At 41.2% G+C, this 19,972-nt stretch overlaps 1 protein-coding gene across 1 annotated transcript in view; it reads right to left on the bottom strand.

Annotated features, from left to right (window-relative positions):
• SYTL5 (synaptotagmin like 5) overlaps positions 1–19,972 on the bottom strand; it is a 215,396-nt gene that overhangs the window by 29,191 nt on the left and 166,233 nt on the right. Inside the window, exons 4-7 of the mRNA XM_072956676.1 lie at positions 16,884–16,999; positions 15,425–15,530; positions 13,354–13,488; positions 2,088–2,229 (exon numbers count right to left, since the gene is read on the bottom strand). Coding sequence (XP_072812777.1) covers positions 2,088–2,229; positions 13,354–13,488; positions 15,425–15,530; positions 16,884–16,999 — 499 coding nt within the window. The remainder of the gene's footprint in view (positions 1–2,087; positions 2,230–13,353; positions 13,489–15,424; positions 15,531–16,883; positions 17,000–19,972) is intronic.

Below are 19,972 nucleotides of genomic sequence, written 5' to 3'. Positions count from 1 at the left end.
CTTGACAAGGGTGATTTTTTTCTCCCTAATGATGGTACTTAGGAAGATAAGCCTTGTTTTGAGAACCAAGTTGACCGGTTATTAGACTGATTGTCTGCTGCTACCCACTGGTACAGCTGTATCAGCTGTTAAAATTTTTAAACATTTCTGTATCAATTGGTAAACAGCACCGCTCCCAGTCCGTTCCCCCTTCTCTGTGCTCCCCCTCCTCCACACCCCTGGTTAATGCATGATGGGTGGAAGGGCCCCCAGGACACTGCCCAACCTTGTGCCAGTGTCTTTTTTTTTTCTTAATTGAAGTATACTCAGTTACAATATGTCAATTTCTGGTGTATAACAATGTTTCAGTCATACACACACATACATATATATATTCCTTTTCATATTCTTCTTCACTACAGGTTACTACAAGATATTGAGTATAGTTCCCTGCACAGGAAAAATTTGTTTTTTATCTATTTTATACATAGTAGTTAATATTTGCAAATCTCAAACTTCCAATTTATCCTTTCCCACTCCCCTTTCCCCTTGGCAACCATAAGATTGTTTACTATGTCTGTTAGTCTGTTTCTGTTTTGTAGATGAGTTCATTAGCCCACTGTCTGTTCTGATCGCTCAGTGCCCCTGCCATACTGCTTGCTAAATATCACGAATATCATTCCTTCTTAGGTTGCCAAGGAAGTGAGTGCAATCATCAACTACATATGCATTTTTCTGGCTACTGAACAGTACTGCTTACTGAGCTTCATAGAAATATTTATGTAATTTTAAATATGCCTTTTATCTTATCAGCAAGAACAATTTAGACTTATGTTTAAATAAATCTATTATTATTATTATTATTCAACCGGCCTGAAAAATATCTTTTGGTGCTTCCTTAAAAATATCTCTAGAACCTGGTTGCTCACAACCTCCGCTTCTATCTCCCTGTTCTAAAGCCCCATCTTGTTAGCAGTAATGTGATGGCCTCCCTCCTAACTGGCCTTCTGGATTCCACTCTTGTTCCCCTACAGCTGTTTCTCAGCCCAGCTCTCAGTTCCTGCATAAACAGAAGCCAGATCATGTCACTAGTCTGCTCAAAACCCTCCAACTGCCCCCATCTCATCCAGTGTAAATAAATTCCTAAGATCTATAGGTCCCTATCTGGCCCTATTACCCCTTTGAACTCAGTTCCTAGTACTCCTCCCTTTCACTCACAGCAGCCACACTGGCCTCCTTGTTCTTCCTTGAACACACGAGGTATGCTCCCACCTCAGGCCTTTACAGTGGCTGCTCCTCCAGGGGCATTAAAGATCTTTTAGTCACTGACTATACAAGACGGAGGCCAGCCTTAAGTAACTAGAACAGCCTTCCTGCAGTGCACTTGCCGAATATCAGCGCTGTCCCTACATAGAAGGAAACCTTGCCCCAGACTCCCCCATGGCTAATTCTTTCACTTCCTTAAAGTCTTTGCTTGACCAGGGCTTTGCATAGGGTAGGTCCTCATTAAATATTTGCTAATTCAAAGAACTGTAGTTTGTATACAAAGATTTTTTAAACATAGATGTCAGCTGTACATATGGAGTTTCCTGCTTAATCAAAAAATCTAATTGATGTTTATTCATTCAAAAGAACAGCTTATACACACACATATATGTATTATGCAATTTAAGTCTCCATTATGTGTTGACCCTCTTGTTTTAACAGCTGTATAGAAAAGAAAACTATAAAAACATTTCAAGAATCTACTTTTCCTACTTTAAATTGGTTTGGAAAAATTTCAGAGCAGTTCAATCTTGAGAGGTAACATGGAAGATAAAAATCAGTGAATTCTAAACATGATCTATATTTTATTCAAACCACAAAGCCATTTAAACCCCCATCGAACAAATTCCACCTTTGAACCTGCTCGTTCCCTTTCCTTCTCACTTTAGGCTTCCTGCCAGGAGCTAAGGATGAAGGGGGTTCAGTCCTGATAAAGAAGCATCTACCATTAAACAAGATAAACAACGTGCTCTGAGATACAGAGAGCTGATGCCCAGCCATGCCATGGCGGTGAGGCTGAGTCTCAGAGCGAGGGTGGTGTTCCTTCACATTCGTGTACTTACTCTACTGCTGAGTGAGGTCACGCTGCGTGTGCTTGGGGCCGGTGACCTCTGAGTGACTGGTGTCACACCATTGCTCCGGATGTTCTTTGGAGTCCCAGGACCAGCTTCCTGGTCATTGAGATCTGACGAACCGGTGCTCCCTCTAAACGAGAAAGAATATTCTGACTTTAACGCAGAAGCACAACAGTAACCAAAGACACAGTCAAGATAAAGCTTACCAGATGACAATGGTGACATTTATGACCACAGCAATTATCATGTTACCTTCATTCTCCAAGACCTTCAGGGGCTCCCTGGGTTCAACCCCATTTGTCTGACTCCAGGGTCTTTGTAATTGAACTTCACCCTCCCTCCCCAACTTTTTTCTCCACTGTTCACCAGCACTCTCCCAACCAGCCCAGGTTCCTCACGATTTTTTCAACTCGCCACGCTCATGCTCCTACTTCTAATGCTTCTGCTCACGTTCTCCCCACCTGATATGCCCTATTTGCCACTCTCTGTTTACCCAAATTTTCCCCATCCTTCAAGGGCCAGATGAAGTCCAGCTTCTCTCATCACAACTTTCCTGTCTATCACAGGCCTGGTCGACCTCTGCTCTACTCAGTACCTATTCACTTAAAGTCTTTGCCAAACTGTGCAGCAGTTGACCACACAATGTCTTGCTGGGCTCCTTACCAGACAGATCCTCTTATGTGGGCCTCGGTACCTCTTTCAACTGTGAGTTCCTTGGGGACAGAGTTCATGACATATTTACCGTGATATCTCCAGCACCTTTATGATATCTTGGTGCAAAGGAGGCACTCAGTACATATTTAATCAGAGATGGGAAATTATATTTTATTTCTCTGTGTTGTTTCAGAGACTGATTCATGGTGCACATTTAATAAATATAGGATAAAAATAATGACATTTTGTAAATGGGTTTGATTTACTTTCATGTCTGCTAAAATGGATTCAATTCCATTCAACAGTGATCAATGAAAAGATAGTTCCTGCCTTGAGGTGATCACAATTTTCTTATTAAGTAGAGCTTCATAAGTAAGTAAGTTTTGGCAAATGAGAGTTTAAGAGAAGTGTTTGTTCTTATTTGATTCTTTGCTCTCAGTGAGCACAAAATATGCTAAATGGTAAAACATAAGCCTTCATGAATTTTACTCTTTAAGTTATTATTTTAATAAATTTTAAGTGCACCTATAATAATAAACATCTTATTGTTAAAGCACAGTTGTGATCATTAATAGGAATTAGAGCTCACAGCTGAGGCAATCAGAGGAGAGACATAGGAATAAAGGAAGGGCATTAAAAAAAATGTCTGATGGTGCAGGGGTCACTGCTAGAAGATAAATCTGGCAGAAGAATCAGCAAGGACCACTAGAGTTGTCAAACACAGCTCATAAGTTTTTTCAAGGCTCCAGAGAAGCCACCAAAATCAAACCTGTCCTGATGGATATGAACAGCCGCTACCACCCTCGATATATTATGCAAATGGAAGCTGCATTTACTGAGTATTTTCTAGGTGTCACTTTCCATTCCACAACATCCTTGTTTAAAAAAAAGGTATTAACATTCTTATTTTGAAGATGAAGAAACTGAGTCTTGGAAAGGTTGAACAATTATTCCATACGTACGTGCGTGCGCACGCATGTACACGACACAGTTAGTATGTGATAAAGTCAGAATAAAAACAGAATTGTCGGCCTACCCAAAGCCTGTGCTCATTTTAGTTCTTCTAACTGCTTATTCATCATTTCACCAAGATCAAATTGTCACAACCAGGCAGGTTCTACCTGGACAGAACATAGAAGAAGAATGTTCTCAAGAAGAAAAGAATCAAAGGATCAAAGAGCTGGGAGTTAGTTTCTTGGAATCTGATTAAGAGAACTATGAAAGTTTTCTGGGGAGCATTCCTTTGATACAATACAGAAACAGTCCCTGGCTGCTTCTTTCTAGAAGTGGCACTCTGAATAAATTATAGTACTATGGACTGCTCAAAAGGGGTCTCTGTGTCTTTTGATTCTGACAAGAAAATAAAATTTTGTGATTAAATAGATGGATATAATTTGAGGTTCTAAGTTCCTTGATTTTCCTGAGCCTTCCTATCTCAGATGTTCCATTTCTACACTTGACAACAGTTATCTACATTCATACCTTTCCAAGTAATGGTGCTCATCTTGGAAGTCCAACTGAGAAGGGGCTCAGAGACCCACCCAGTGATGCTGCCCTGTGCCTGCAGGTTCCCTACTCTCATAACACGACCAGAAAAATCTCTCTCCTTACTGTTTTAGGTAAAACCTCCCTGAAAAAAGAAAGGCTAGGACTGAATCTTGCAGAAATGAGCCAAAAAGTTATGATCCAAGGGGATTTATGTGGGTGTCACTGCTTGTGTCTGTGCTGAAGGTCCTCCCAGACCCGGTGCTTTTGGAAAAGTCCCTATCATGAATTAGCCTTGCTAAAACCTGAAGTCCTACTTATGTAAGAGCTCTGGCAGAAGCTGATTAATTGTGGTAATGACATTCAAGAGGCAATCCTGTAATAAGGAAAAGTCTTGTGATCATAAGTCAGTGACTGGAAACTATTGTTGCCAGAGGCATTATCTCAAAAATGGCATATACTTTCCCATTTGTTCCTGACATTTACTGTGAGCTTCTTAAAAATATTTTCCTCTCAGTCAAATGTTTTGGTTGATTAGACTAAAAAAGATTTAGTCTAATGAAGCAGAATACCATAAATATTTGGGTGCCAACTCTTTAAATGTTATGTAAAATATGACATAAAATGCATGAATCTTTGCCACTTAAATAGGAAGAGGATAAAAGCTTCCTCAAGTGTAAATGAGAGAAGTTTAAAGTTCAATTAAGAACGAGCTATTTTTGATCCCGATATCACGCTATTGATATTTAAATTAGAAGTATTCAAAATCAGTGCCAACAAATCTTAAAGCTAAATTTTGCTTAGGGGGAAACTGACAAGAAAGAGACATATGTACCTCGTTCTAACAGGGCCCAAAGTGTGGGGAATATGACACTGTCTGGGGAGCTTGGAAATTCTGAGTTACTTGAAAGACACATTTCCTAGGGTAGGAAAATGTTTCATTTACTTCCCCTTATGAGACTTATTTTTTAAAAGTCTTCCATTTTGTTATCCCTAATTTCATGCTGGTCCCAAATCTTGATAATGGCTTCCTAGATAGATCCATGTTTGGATAAAGGAGCCAAGGCAAGGGGACAGAGACTCTAAATTAACAAGTTGCCTTCCTGGTTTACAGAGCACTCTCCCAGGAGTTGTAGCCCGGAAAGAATTTCCCAGGGTCCAACCTTCCCAGACCGGGCTGACAAGGTTGGTCCTGTGCCCGTCTGGGTAAATGAATGCTCCCGAGAAGATCAGCCAAAGCAGCATTAATCTGAGAGACACTACACTCACTGGGACAGTGAGGCTAGTGCTTAACATGACACAGAGACAGCGTGATCTCCTTTCTGCAGTTTCTGAGCTTTTCTCCCTCTGTTAGTGATTTCAGATCTGAAATAAACATGTAAGAGACAGGCAAGGGAGGATGTAGATAGAAAGTGACTGAGCCTGTTAAATAGGGAAGAGATGTTAAAAACAAGAAAGAAAAGGAGAAAAACCTTTTGGCTCAACCTTCCAGTTTTTGGTGATCCCCAAATGCTATGTCTTTGTCAACACAGTTTTACACAAGATCGGTGGCCTTCACCCTTGCTTGCACATCAGAAACTCCAAGGGGCAACTTTTAAATATCCCCATGCCCAGTCCACACCGAGGACTAATCACATCAGACTCTCTGAGCATGGGCTCTAGGCATCAACATGTTTTACCATCACCATCCTCCCCTACCAGTGATTCCAATATGCAGCCAAGGCTGAGAAACGCTGGACTAAACTGTGGATTTGTTTAAATTCATTGATCTCCGGCATCCCTCCAACCAACTGCCTTGTCCCCTCCTCTCATACCACAAGAGAGCTGAGTTGTCCTCACAGCTCAGACTGTGATGGATGGAAGGACACCTTCTGTGTTAGTGAGTCAAAGTGTAGCACCAGGGGTCAGGAAACTATGGCCCCTGAATAGAATTGGGCCACCACCCGTTTCTCTACAGCCTGTGATTTAAGAGTAGTTCTGACATTTTTGAGTCATTGAAGAAAAAGCAAAAGAAGACTATTTTGTGACATGTGAAAATTACATGAAATTCCAATTTGAGTGCCCATAAAGTATAATGGTTATGTAGACATGCCCATTCACTTATGTATTGTATATAGTTGCTTCCATGCTCCAACAGCAGGGTGAGTAGAGACAGAGACCATATGACCCACAAGGCCAAAAACAGTAATTATCTGTACCGTTATAGAAAAGTTGCTTGACCCCTATGTATGTGCCCAAGGTCACAGGCACAGGAACACACAGATGTGCATGCCTCCATTTAAAAATCAAACTGTTTAGAGAGGTCAGCACATCCCAAAGGAATGAATTCCTGCTATTGGGTGCATGTGTATAGAGTGAGTGAGTGAGAGAGAGAGTGTGTGTGTGTGTGTTATACTCAGGCACAAATGAACCCTCCTAGGCTCTTGGACGCTGAGTTAGGGAAGCAGAGAAATCAGGAAGAAGTGGAAATTAGGCAGTTTCTCTAGCTGCAGTTTCTTCTGAAGCCACTGGCTTTCTGGCTTTCTGTGCCTTAATTACACATATTTTCCTTCCTTTTCCTTTTCGGAGCAAGGACAAATATAAGACAATGTCTTAGGCACTCAGTGAAATTTTTGTTCAATGAATCTCAGTGCTAAATATACAAAGAACATTTATAATTCGATTTACTAAGACAAAAGCTGATTTCTTCAATGGTTTTAAAATGTTTAGGGTTTCCTTAAAGAATGTTTCCTTTAAAAAGACTCTCTAAAATAGAGGAGACAGTCACCAAGAGTAGGGGATTCTGCCTGGGTATGAGGAAAAAGAACTTAAAAACAGGTGGACAATATTTCCGTCTTTTATCATAATAAAATCCCCATCCCATGCCTTGCTTCTAAATAATGACTTGAAGTCAGTTGGAGGAAAGGCCAGTAGCCATGAAAAATCTTGGGTGGACAAGAAATCACAAGCAAAAAGAAAGTCAATTGCTCTCCACCACGGACACCAAGAAAAGCAAGTGTTTAGCAGAACTTCGCTCTAACTAAATGGAACAAGCACTTCCTCTGTTCTTAGCAGTTCAGATTTGCTAAATTCTTGTTCCACCTGGAATGCTATCTTGCTCACAAGAAAAAAGTCACCAAGGCAGCCAAAGCCATCCATATTGTGGTCCAATTTAGCTCTCCATCTCATCTCTTGTAAACCACATTTCAATTTTACACTCTAGAAACCCTGAACTATTTGTTTTCTAGCACATGGAAAACTGTTTTATGCCTCTTTTCCTTTGCACTTTCTATTCCCTTTGTCTCAAATGTTCTTACCTTTCTTCACCTGGCCAAGTCTTCCTTACCCCTCAAAATTGCTTAGGGATCATCCCCACGAAGCCTCCCTGAATCCTCTGAAAGGTTAAATACCTGTCTTCGGTTTTCCTATAGCACACAGATGTCTTTTTATCACAGTACCATATTCTTGAAATTATTTGTTTAGCCATCCCAATCTTCCCTGACATACGGGAAGTTCATGAAGGGGTGGAAAAGTAGTGCCTAAGAAATTCCACATTTACTGCTTGGCACATAGTACTAGGTCAAAAACGTTGGCAGAACTGTGTGTGAAGTTTATTTGTAGAAATAGCATGCATAGGTGAGCAAGTCATCTCTCTACTCCTCAAGAAGAAGGAAGGCTATTATTGTATCTTAGCTACCCCGAGAATGTAGCATGTCACCTGATGCATCTTAGGTAACAGTGAGTAAAAGAGAAATGTATCGTATTGGAGGAGGGAAATGTGTTAAATTTAGTTCATAGAAATAGAACATTATAAGGCAGTGAATCTTCGGGAAATGATTGGAGAAATGCTAACACGAAGGAGGCTTCGGGCTTACAATCCCTTGGCCACAAGAATGAGGCAAGTCAAGAACCCATTTGTAGTACAACCTAAGTGCAGTGTCAAGGGTCTGGATGAACTACTGAGTCTCCACACCACCTCACATTATTGACATTATAATCAGAAAAGTCACATGTATGTAAAGAACATGTAAGTCAGGGGCTGAGCAACTGGTGGCCTGACAAGCTGTACCTTCAGAGGAGGTCTGAGAGCAGCCAGGGAGGGATGTCGTAGCAAAAATCAGTGCCCCCACTCATCTCCCCTCGGCACTCACCTCTAGCCATAGAATCCTGTCTACTGGGAATACCCACAACTCTATGCCTGAGGATTTTTTTCGGATCACAAGAGCATGGAGCTCCTGTGCACAGAACAAGTCAGAAGGGCCAGAGAGTTAGTGTCCCAGAATTAGCCTTCAACCAGTGAGGAACAGCAAGCTGGTTTATAAATAGCCCAAGTTCCCAATCTCTTGACACCTTCGAGGTGTGTTCTTATTGTCTCCTACAGTTGTCCACTGAGACCGAACTCCAGTTACCCACAGTGGTAACTGGCTTAACAACACACTCTTTTGGGGCCCCCCTCCCTTCCCTGGTTCACTTCTCCACTCCCCTATCCGTGTTTTCCAAGACCACATTCTAAATAAATGACTTGCTTTTGAATCCTTATATCAGGGTTTGCTTCTGGAGGAATCCAAATCAAGATAGGTGTGTATATGGTGGGCAAAGTTTGTGCTAAAAAGGATGGTTTTGACTTATAAACGTAAGTGCCTTGCTGAAGAATTACTGGGCAGCTCTAGACTTCACGTAACTCCCACTGACACAGTCACCATTCAGGTAAATTACACCCTCTTGTGAATCCACATTTCCTCACCCAATCTATCACATGTCCATCACTTCATGGAAGTAAGACTCATACTTCTCAGGCCACTATGGTTTTGTAAATTGCTGAGGCAGTTAGTATTTGTGACAGCTTGTGGCTTTGAATGTCCACACCTTGCCGCCACTGAGATGGGCTGAGCTCACTGAAAGTAGGTTAAAATAGGAAGAAAAAGGAATTAGCATTGGACAAATTAAGCCAAGGCACAGGAAAGAGGTGTAAGTAATTTTCCTTTGGAGGACAATCCTTACAGCCTTTATTCTTTTGAGTCACAAAACTATCACAGCTAGTGTTAACAGAGTAAAATTTACATACTTTTAGAGATGTGCTATAAATTTGAACAATTTTGAAAGCCTGGCCAGGAAAGGAGTTTGCAAAGCACATTAGAAACTAACTACATAGCGTTTTACCTAATACACAAACCAAACCAGTATTGACTTCATGGAAGTGGTCCTGACTCAGAGCTCGAACACTCCCGTCTTGCTATGTCCCAATTACTAGTAAGAGGATGCTGCTTAACTTCCATCGCAAAGATGTAAATTAAAATTACTTTCAGGACAGGAAGATAATTTTACTTCTGATGAAAAAAGGATGTATCATATAATGACAGAATGGGTTTCATAAGCTCATTTTGCCCAAAATAATAGATACGAAGAAAGAATGATATATTTTTAGTCATGAATGTACCAAACATGCCTTATTTACTGGGAAGAAAGTGGGTGGGGTGATAGAGAGAGAAGGTGAGGTGGGGGAAGAAGAGGGGAGGGAGGTGGCACTTGGAAGGAGGGTGAGGACTAGCTAAGGAGCTGAGGGCTGGTGTGAACGATGTGGTTTCTGCTGTTGGATCAGAGCCAACTGAAGCAGCTTGTGAAGCCTCACAGAGACTGACAGTCAGTCCCAGGCCTTTTAGAGCACAATTAAGCACAACTGGATAGAACCGGTGTGTGCTTGGGCAGGGGGTGGGGTGGGAAACCAGTTGGTTATCTGAACATTCAGGTTCCCGTGGTGAAACGCCTGCCACGTCCTCCAATGTCATGATAGAAATACGGCGGAGAAACCCAGCAGCATCCTTTATTCATTTTCCCCTGAACAGAATGGATTTGCAGTTCAAAGTTTCACTTTTCCTTTCTGCTTTTTAGGGGACAGTATTGATGTCCTACCCAGATCCCCTGACATCCCTTGTACCAGGCTCTACACACCCATCCCTGGCTTCTGGGCGCTTTTCTGCTGATGGCTTGTACCTATGATCTTCAGAGATTTGCCTTTAGCATTGGAGCTAGAGGCATAGACATGCCTTAAAGTGTGTCTCTTTTGACCCCCAGTCCCAGTTAAATCTGAATTTCAGATAAATAATGAATTTCTAAAATAATTTTTAAGTATAAAAATATACTAATATTTATATAATATATAAATGAAAATATTTCATGGGGCATACTTTAAGAAGAGTTGTTTATCTGAAACTAAAATTCACCTGGGCATCCTGTATTCTTATTTGCTAAATCTGGAAACCCCATCTAAGGGAACCTATAGTCAATGACTGATTGGTATAGAAGTGCAATGGTTCTGCTCCACAAAACGGAAAAACCCAGAGATATCCTTTATGTTCCAGAATCCTGTGAGGATCAAGCTGAGTTTTTAAACTCAGACCTCCTCTGAGATAGCACATTGCTTATTTTCTTCCCCTTCTTTGCCCTGATTTTCTCACTCCCCTACTGGTTGCTCCTGGAATCATTTCAATTCATAAATTACTCACTTATGAATCCTTGTCTAAGGGTTTGTTTCTGGGAGAGTATGACTTAAGATAGGTATCTCACAAGTCATACCACATTGACAATTCATCAGTAGTCCCTAGCAACCAGTGAAGAGCAATTTGCCATGTTCCTCTGAGAGGTTGCTAAGCCTTGCCTTACCCATTTATCCATTTATACTGTTCCCTGCTTTGAAATTCCTGAAAAGAAATAAAGTCTAAACAGGCATCTGCTAAAACATCATTTCCACCCTGATATGAGTTTTAAATAAGAATGCCCAAGCCCAGCTGCTCCAGGAAAAGAGCAATGAACTATGAAGAAATATGCACTGTGGAGGAGGAAGGGGAATTAATTGCTAAGCAAGGTCAGGTAATAGACCAAAAAGACCGGAATCTTGCAATCACTTTCAAGGAATTTGCTGTTCCTTATTCCAAATGAGTTACAGGGGAGGCTGCAGCTCTGTTTGCAGAACCTAAGCAGAAAAGAAAACCTGCTACTTTTACTACTTGGCTTTGCAGAATGACTGCAGCTCCAAGCCAACAAACAGGAGTTAGCATCTTTAGGTAATGGGAGCGAAGAAAAGATGGGCCACCTCCTGCCCCAACTTTCTAAGGAATAATTTTGGGCTAATAATGTAACTCATCTCACTGTGGCCATCCATTAATGAGTCATCACTGTGATAAATACATGTTCTAGGAAAAGGACATTCTGCTCTACTGATCTCCCAACATCTTTACTCTCTTTCTTAATGGGAAAACATTGTTCTTGGCATGCTTGAGCCAAAGCACTCCTGACTACTGTATTCCATCTGTAAACCATTTCAGGTATTTATAATTTATAATTTAAAAGATAAAGGCTACTTAGGGACCACCTTCCAGTTTACAACAAGAAACCCCTGGGTCAATACACCAGTATTTGGTGAAAGATGTCCATATGGCTCTGTAGCCATCTACATAACTGTGTGTGTCCACTCAAAAATGGATTTTTTTCAATATTAAAGACTACAATAATACATGATCTGCAGTTGGTTGAATCCGTGGATTCAGAACCGCAGATACAGAGGAGCCATGGATACAGAGGAACCTGGGATAGGGAAGGCTGATTGTAAAGTTATACACAGATTTTTCAGCTGGGTAACGTCATGAAGAGGGTGGCACCTCTAACCCTTGCATTCTTCGAGAGTCAGCTCTATAGCCAGCAGCAGATAAGATAAAAGGAATAAAGCCAGGAAGACAGATTCTGGAAAAATAGGACCAGTACTGTGATACTGGAGACTGTGCCCCCTATTCCTGTTGAGTAACTGTTAAGACAGATTAATTTAAAATGGAGTAATTTAATTTTGTTTGTTGGGTCAGGAGACTTCCTCTGTTTTTAACAGGGAATTTCATCTTTATATATATATGTAATATATACATATATATTATATATGTACACAATATATATGTGTATACATACATTATATATATACACACACATACATTATATATGTGTACATACATACATATATACACGTAGTGTCCCTTTTAAAAGCTAGCCTGAAATATGAGCCAAGATAGCTCAGCTAGAGTCTCCATGAGGCTGAGCAAAAATAACAATGCTAAGCTAGTTGCCTGTAATCTCTAAATAATTTTGATCACTGTCTGAGAATCAGGAGTTCAGCAATCAAAAATAAAAATGATATTTTTTTAATATAAAGTTTTTGTGGGACACCATAGGGATCTACCCCAAGGGAAGTCAAAGGAAACTATTTCAAGGACAAATGCAACCAGGTTTTAAAGGCTTTTTAAATCATAAAGGGAATATATGTACATTCTGGAAAATTTGGAAAATAGTGAATACAGTGGTAATCTTTTGATGGTGCATAATAAATGATTTCTTTTATGCTTATCTTTTTCTGTGCAGTTTTACATCAAGTGACACTAGTTTGCAGGAATGCTATCGGAAGAAAGGTACAGGTGTGGAGAGTACCTGCATCTCAGTGAAACACGAGGGTAGGTCTTTCTTCTCATCGCTGCCTTTGATAACGTACTAATCATGAACATGAGCCTTGACTTATGCACCACCAGGATAAAGAAAATCAAGCCTGATATGAAATGACTACAGTCTTGGCTATCCTTTTGATTTCTCTTTACTTTTGTTGACAAGGTGATAGCTCTACGCACAGGAGATGTGAGAGGCCTCCCACTGACAACGTGTTAGAGATGGTGGAACTAGAAAGAAGTGGAATGTACGGAAATTCTCCGAGGCAATTCAAATGAAAGGATTATTCATTTTTAAAAAGCAGCAAGGAACGTCTATGATACTTAGACTTTTCTTTTTCAGAAGCTTAAACAGCAAAACATCAAGAAATCAATGAAAATAATTTCTTTTCCCTGGTCTCTCCATTTGCACTGCAGCCCTGAGTCCCAAAACATCATCTTGTCTGTGGAAATAACACAGAGGATTTCAACAGCTGTAATTCAGAAGAAGTGTAAGAACTTTCTATTTCAACTAAAAAATATCCCCCTGGCTTTTCACGTTATATGTTAGGAGATCTCCAAGAGATACTACTTTACAGGTACCTAGAAGCACTATCTGGATGGAAATAAATCAACTTTATCCACAGGCTACCCCACTGCCCAGTCTGTATGTGTCTTACCTGTCTGAACCCGGGGCTGACTTTAAACTCCGAAAATTTTGGCCATCTAAGTCCAAGCTGTAGCTCCGCCCACTTTCAGTTTTTGGAGTTATGATTTCTCCTCTGGTTGCTGATCTGAACTTGCTAAGAAGAAATCTGAAATTATATATATATATATTTTTTTTTAATTTAAAAGTAAGATAAGAAAGAAAGCTTTTAAAATATCATTTTAACAATATTATTTCTCAAACTTTTAGCTGTAAATAGTTCTTGTGTTTTGTTGTTGTTGTTAGTGGAGGTACTGGGGATTGAACCCAGGACCTCATGCACGCTAGGCATGCACTCTACCACTGAGCTATACCCACCCCCTCAACAGTAAATAATTTCCAATAAAGCAGATGTGGGGCTGATAAGTTCTGGGGAGTTCCCAGTGTGTCTGCAGTATAGCGTCAAAGGCAGTGGTAGAGGAGGTTAGGACATTCTCCCAAGGTCATACCTCCTGCTCGTTTTTCAGGCCTCTGTCCCTTCTAAGAAAAAGACCATTGACTTGGGAACTCAGCACTGTCACCTGAGAATGGCAAAGCATCACCGGGGCTGAGCCTGTTGACAGGATGCTGAGAAAAGGGAGCTTGAACATACCTCGCTCAGAGAGGGGAGCTGGGATGACCCTCTGGGACAAGCCAAGGTAGTCACTTATTAGACTGCAGCTCCACGGAGAGCAGCAATTCTGTTCCTCTTGTTCCTGCCGGGTCCCCTGAGCTAACAATGATGCCTGGCACACACTAGAACCCAGCCAATTCTAGTGGAACGAGTGACTGCACCCATGTCTCCGGGGTAATAAGTTTGAACCATGGGAATAGCTCATACCAGATGAAATTCAACTGAATGCCTGTTTCACTAAATTATTTGGAACTTAAGCAAAAATAGCTTTTCAGAAACCAAGATTCAAGTCACGATCCAGGCTACTGAACGCCCAAAACATGAGTCTTTACAAATGCACTTTAATAAAAATCCAAAGCTATCTTCTTTTTGTGATGCTATTGGGAGAGACCGGTTTATTTACTTTACATTCTTGTGTAAGAGAGGCTTGGGGTCAGAGTGCAACGGAATAAGGGATGCCGGGGCAAAAGGCATTGTGGGAGTCCCGAGGAGTGACAAATGGGTTTAGGCTTACGGTAGGAAGGCTCAATACATGGGACGTATGGTCACTCTAAGCTATCTTTCCCATTCATCTCCGCTAATTAACAAAGACATGGTTAGTCATGAATGTTTGAGGTAAATGACATTTAGGTTTTATTTCTACTCACAGTTCAAGATTCTTAAAACAAAACAAAACAGACCTTCTGTAGAGACAGATGAAGGCTCAAGCATCAGCAGCCTCCCACACTGGCTTCTGCTGAGAGAACGAAGCAACACTACCCCAAAAGGGCCATAAAGTGACTTGGTCCAGATTAGGACTCGCTACCTCAACCACAACCACCAGCTGCCTGAGAAACGCGGAGTGCAAAACGCAGAGCTGTGTCCCAGAGCCTCCCTGAATCTTGCTTCCCTGGGTGCCTCCCATGCCGAGTCTCAGCACTTGACACATATATTTGCTTCCTGAATTCAGTTAGTGAGGGGGCCAAATGATTTCCTCCTTAAGGAGGCCTGCATTTTAAACAGGGGACACAATGCTTTCAGCCCAATGAAGAAAGCTTTAATCTGGATACTTCACACACCAGCACTCAGGTTGGGCAGGGAAGGGGCTGACATGCTACCACAAAGGCAGTTGTCACCTCTTTATAGACAAGACAGTTCCTAACACGAAACTTACCCAGAAGTAAAAGGAACCATCTGGTCCAAGATCAGATACATCAAATGAGAAGGAAAAAAAAAAACCTCTTACATGTTCAGGTCAGAGGGGACCTTTATCTCAAACCAAAGTAATTAAAACTGCATTTCCTGAGGAGAATGATGGAAGAATGCTACCTCAGTCAAGTCTCCGACCTTCTCTGCGTCACTTAAGTGACGTGAGACTTGAAAAACTAAGGAGTCGATTTCAGAAGTGACTGGACTAAAGACCAAAAATTACCCTGAAAAGGCTGCGTCTTACCCCTTTCTCCTGGGTGCATCATGGCTGGCCTTCTGCCCAGCAGGTGAAATGTCTGACTTTTCTGCATTCTGACGAGTTAGCTCTTGGCTTTGTATTTCTTCAGCTCCTCATTAAAAACAATCAGAAGACAAATTTAAATACAAAGTGGCTAGAAATGAGAGCAACTTTCTCTTCATTCACTTGCTTACATTATCACCAGACAGAGAAGTCTAAATAATTGGCAATGATGTCCCCATCCCAAGTTTTGCAGTCACATGGTTACTTCACATCTGTTGAGTGGTCCAGATTTAAATGAGGACTAAGATCGGGACTCATCCATGGGGGATTTGCTGAGATAAGCTTTCTAGGGATGACTGCTGTGGAGGAACTAGACATCTTCCCTCTACAGATATTTTTAGGGCAGGGGAGCCTGGGTTCATGAGAACTCCAAGTCCCTAGAGACTGAACTCTAGCATGGGATTCTAGAAACGATATCCTGGTTTTGGAGCACATTAGCCAGACTTCCCAGGAGGGCGAGCACCTGTGTACACACCTCATGACTTGAGAGACAGTGTACACTCCAGAAGGTGCTGTGGTTTCAGTGGAGAAAGTGGCCACAGTGAACTGCTTAATTCTAACTCCACCCCACTGTCCCTCTGTGGCATCAGATCTGATGCTACCCATCTGGGAAAGTCCTTCCTTGCTGGTGCGACATCCAGAAGTGCAGGCCCTGGAGTCAGTTCCAAGCCTCCCAGCTCTATCCGCCAGATTTAAAAATAAGGGCATTTGTCCTCAGTATGTGAAAGATGAGATGCCCTAGGAACAGACCAAAAGATGCCTGCTCCACCTTTACAACGGCATATATGAGAAATACGATCCTAAACACAAGTTTCATTCAATATTTAACCAATTAAATTGTAGTCTGGCTGCAAAATATAGCATTCTCAAGGTGGGGTATTATTTGCATTTGGTGACAGTATAATTCTTCATTGAGTGAAACTGTCCTGTGCATTTAAGACCATTGGCCATCATTAAATGCCATTAATTCCACCCCCCCACGCCCAGTTATTGGGACAACCAGAAATGCCCCCTAAATTTCTAAATGCTCCCCTAGCTTGAGAGGAGTGGGGTGCAGTACACAATATCACCCCTTGGTTGAGAATCACTGGATTAGACAAAGTAACATTTAAATGAAATCTGAAATACATCCTGTTGAAAAATCAAGGATTGCTTTCACAGTGTGAATCATGTAATTCATCTGTCTTATACCACTTTCTTAAATGTTTAGTAAAATACTGGAAGTACATTCAGGAAAGGAACTGTCTGTGATGAAGATAAACGCCTCCTCTGAAACTCATGCTACCGAGTTTTGAAATGACCTAAGGGAATCGGGAAATTTAACTGTGCTCATTTGCTACATAACAGAGGGAAGTTATCTAGCCCACCAAAGTGAAGATTAGAACAGTTTTGCTTTAGTTACCTGGACTTCTTCTTAAGATGGACTGTCGTACAACATCGGTGCCCAGAACATTGACTTGCTTGAAACGCTTTGCCTTTTCTTCAAAAAACCATTCACCAGTTACAATCCTTAGCTGCCTACTCAAGGGAAAAGAGGAGAGCATTGAAATTCAATTATTTAGCCAAATAATAAGCTCTCAAAAATCCCTAATTAAGTAAAAAATTGCCAATTATTTATAGAATCCATCTCAATCTTTGGAATATTTTATAGTGATTATCATGGCCACTATTAGTTGAATACGTACTATGTACTAGGTACTTGCTAATTGCTCTTCATACCTAATATATTTTTACCCACATAACAACCCTGTGTAAACATTATTATCTCCATTTTATAGATCAGGAAACTGAGACTTAGAGCAATAAAATGACATGTCTCACACATAGAGCCAGGATTCCATCCCAAGCAGTCTGGCCTACAGCTCAAGTTCTTAACCATTGCATCAGTGGGTCAATAATCCTCACTGGAAACAATGGAGAACAAATGAAGGTTGTGCATTATCAAGGGTCCATGACTCTGTTTTAGAATGACACCTTGATGTACCATGATGACTGGGTTAGAGTAAAGAGAGACTGGGACAAGGAGACAGACTGGCCATGGCAACAGTCCAGGAGAGAGATGACAAGACCCAGGCTAGGGCAATGGCAAGCTAAGAGAAAGGAGGAGATAAATTAAAAATGTAGGTGGTGGAAAGGCCTGTCTGCGTTTCACAATCAATTGAACGTTGAAGGTGGGCAAGAAGGACCTTTCAACAATCATAGCCATCTGCAATGGTTACACAAACCTTCACCCTTGTCACATAGGCCTATTTTCCATTCTCAGAATATGGCCCATGTTCGCCTACTACTGTCCCAACACCTCAATGCAGGATTATAATGGAAAATGAGGTTGAAATGTAGGATTAGGTCACATAATAGAAATCTTTGAATGTCAGGCTGAGGAGATGGAATGCTATTTAGGAGGCAATGAGGAACTCTGGCAGTTTTTCTAAACTTCAGGATGGATCATATAATCTCTGGAGCATTATGAAGAGGAGAAAACCAGAAGCAGGCAGACCGATTAGGAAGTTATTGCAGCAGGCAGGATAGGAAATGATGAAGATGAGTATTTGGGTATCGTGGGGGTAAGGAGTAAAAAGAAAGATAAAAGTATTTGGACCACTGAGGATGTGAACCAGCAAGATGGGTGACGAGTCTGACATGGTGGCTGAAGACAAGCAGCTGAGAGCCCATTAGCGATTTCTAGCCCTAGAGTATTATATCCATGTGATTCAGTAACTGATTGGACTTAGAAATTAACAATTGTATCTTAAACATACAAAAATCACTCCAGAAAAATATGTCAACTTGTTCTGTGCAGCAACCACCCTGAAACACAGTACTTCTGAACTACTTCTGCTGCTTCCTAACAAAGGTAAGTTATGTATGAAACACAGTTCCACTCCAGATTTACTCTCAAGTGGCTAGATCACCTACTGAGAAGCAAAGAATATTAGATTCGCTCCATTACTATATAAAATATACCAAGAACTAAATACTGGGATGCGTTATTTCTGGATACATCTCAAGTGATCTATAGACTTATAAATTCTTAAGATGTTGCCTTCCTGTCCCTTAATTTATTCAATCAAATGCTAATCTAGGTACTGCTGTGATTGAACTTTGCAGAGGGAAATGAAATGACTTATCAGCTGACCTTAAAATAGGGAGATTGTCCTGGATTATCTGGGTGGCCCCATAGTAATCAGTGAATCCTTAAAAACAGAGGAAGAAAAAGAGGAAGTCGAATACTGCGATGCTGCAGAATGGGAAGTGAGAGAGATTCCAAACGTGAGAAGAGGGCTCTGAGATGCAGAGGTCCACGTGCAAGGACCAGAGAGAGAGAAGCAAAGGCTGGCTCTCAGCTAAGAGGCAACAGGGAAACAGAAACCTCTTTCCTGCAAAGACTCAGAATCTGCCCACCAAAACGAGCTGGGAAGTGGAATCTTCCCAGAGCCTCCTGATATGAGCTCAGCTGACCAACACCTTGATTTCAGCCTAGTGAACCTTGAGTAGAGACACCAGCCAAGCCAACCTAGACTTCTGAGCTCCGGAACTGTCAGATCATATATTGATGTTGTTTTAAGCTGCTAAATTGTGGCAATTTGTTATGGTGGCAATAGAAACAATAATCCAACACAAAAACCGATTTCTTTGAATATTCAGCTCAAGAAATGGCTGGTGCAAGTTGTAAGAAGATAAATACAGAAAATTCAGAGGAACAAGAGGGCAGAGGTAGGCAAACTATGGCTTGGGGGCCAAATTCGCCCCACTACCTGTTTTGCCTGGCCTACAAGCTAGGGATGGGTTTTACACTTTTAAATGGTTGGGAAAAGTCTAAAGCAGGATATTTCATGACACGTGAAAATTATATGAATTATATTCCAAATTCAGTGTCTGTTAATAAAGTTTTATTGGAACACAGCCACGCGCGTTTGTTTATGTATTGTCTCTGGCTGCTTTTCTATGACTGCAAATTTGAGTATTTGTGGCAGAGACCACAGGGCACACAAAGTCTGACACATTTACTGTCTGGCATTTTATTTTTTAAAAGTTCGCCAACCTCCATAATAAGGCAAAGAATTTACACAAAACGAAACAAGAACAAGGGGAATACTATAGATCAGTGATTGAAAGCCACCCAATAGTGGCATGTCAAAGTCTTAGCTCCTTTTTTTTTTTTCTTTCTGGTATGTTCTTGGGATATAAGGTGAGGTGGACAGCACAGTGACAGCAGTTTCAGGTGTGACAGGGGGAAGTGGGACACACCAGGTCCACATGCCCCAGGAAATGGGCCTCTGTATCATCTTCACCATACATGCCTAAAGTTGCCAACACCTAACACAAATAAGATCTTCCCAGAACTGCTAGTCATTACCTCTTACTGCTCTTGTATGAACAATAACTATAATCCTCATATTTGCTTGACTCGGATAATGTACATTTGTCATTTTACAACAGTCTCTTGGGATTATGCCTTTGCCATCATCTCAGGTCTTGGAGGTAGACGGA

Source organism: Vicugna pacos, chromosome X, assembly GCF_048564905.1.
Source record: "Vicugna pacos chromosome X, VicPac4, whole genome shotgun sequence".
In the NCBI taxonomy this organism is placed as follows: domain Eukaryota; kingdom Metazoa; phylum Chordata; class Mammalia; order Artiodactyla; family Camelidae; genus Vicugna; species Vicugna pacos.
This window is presented reverse-complemented; position numbering and strand designations above follow the sequence as displayed.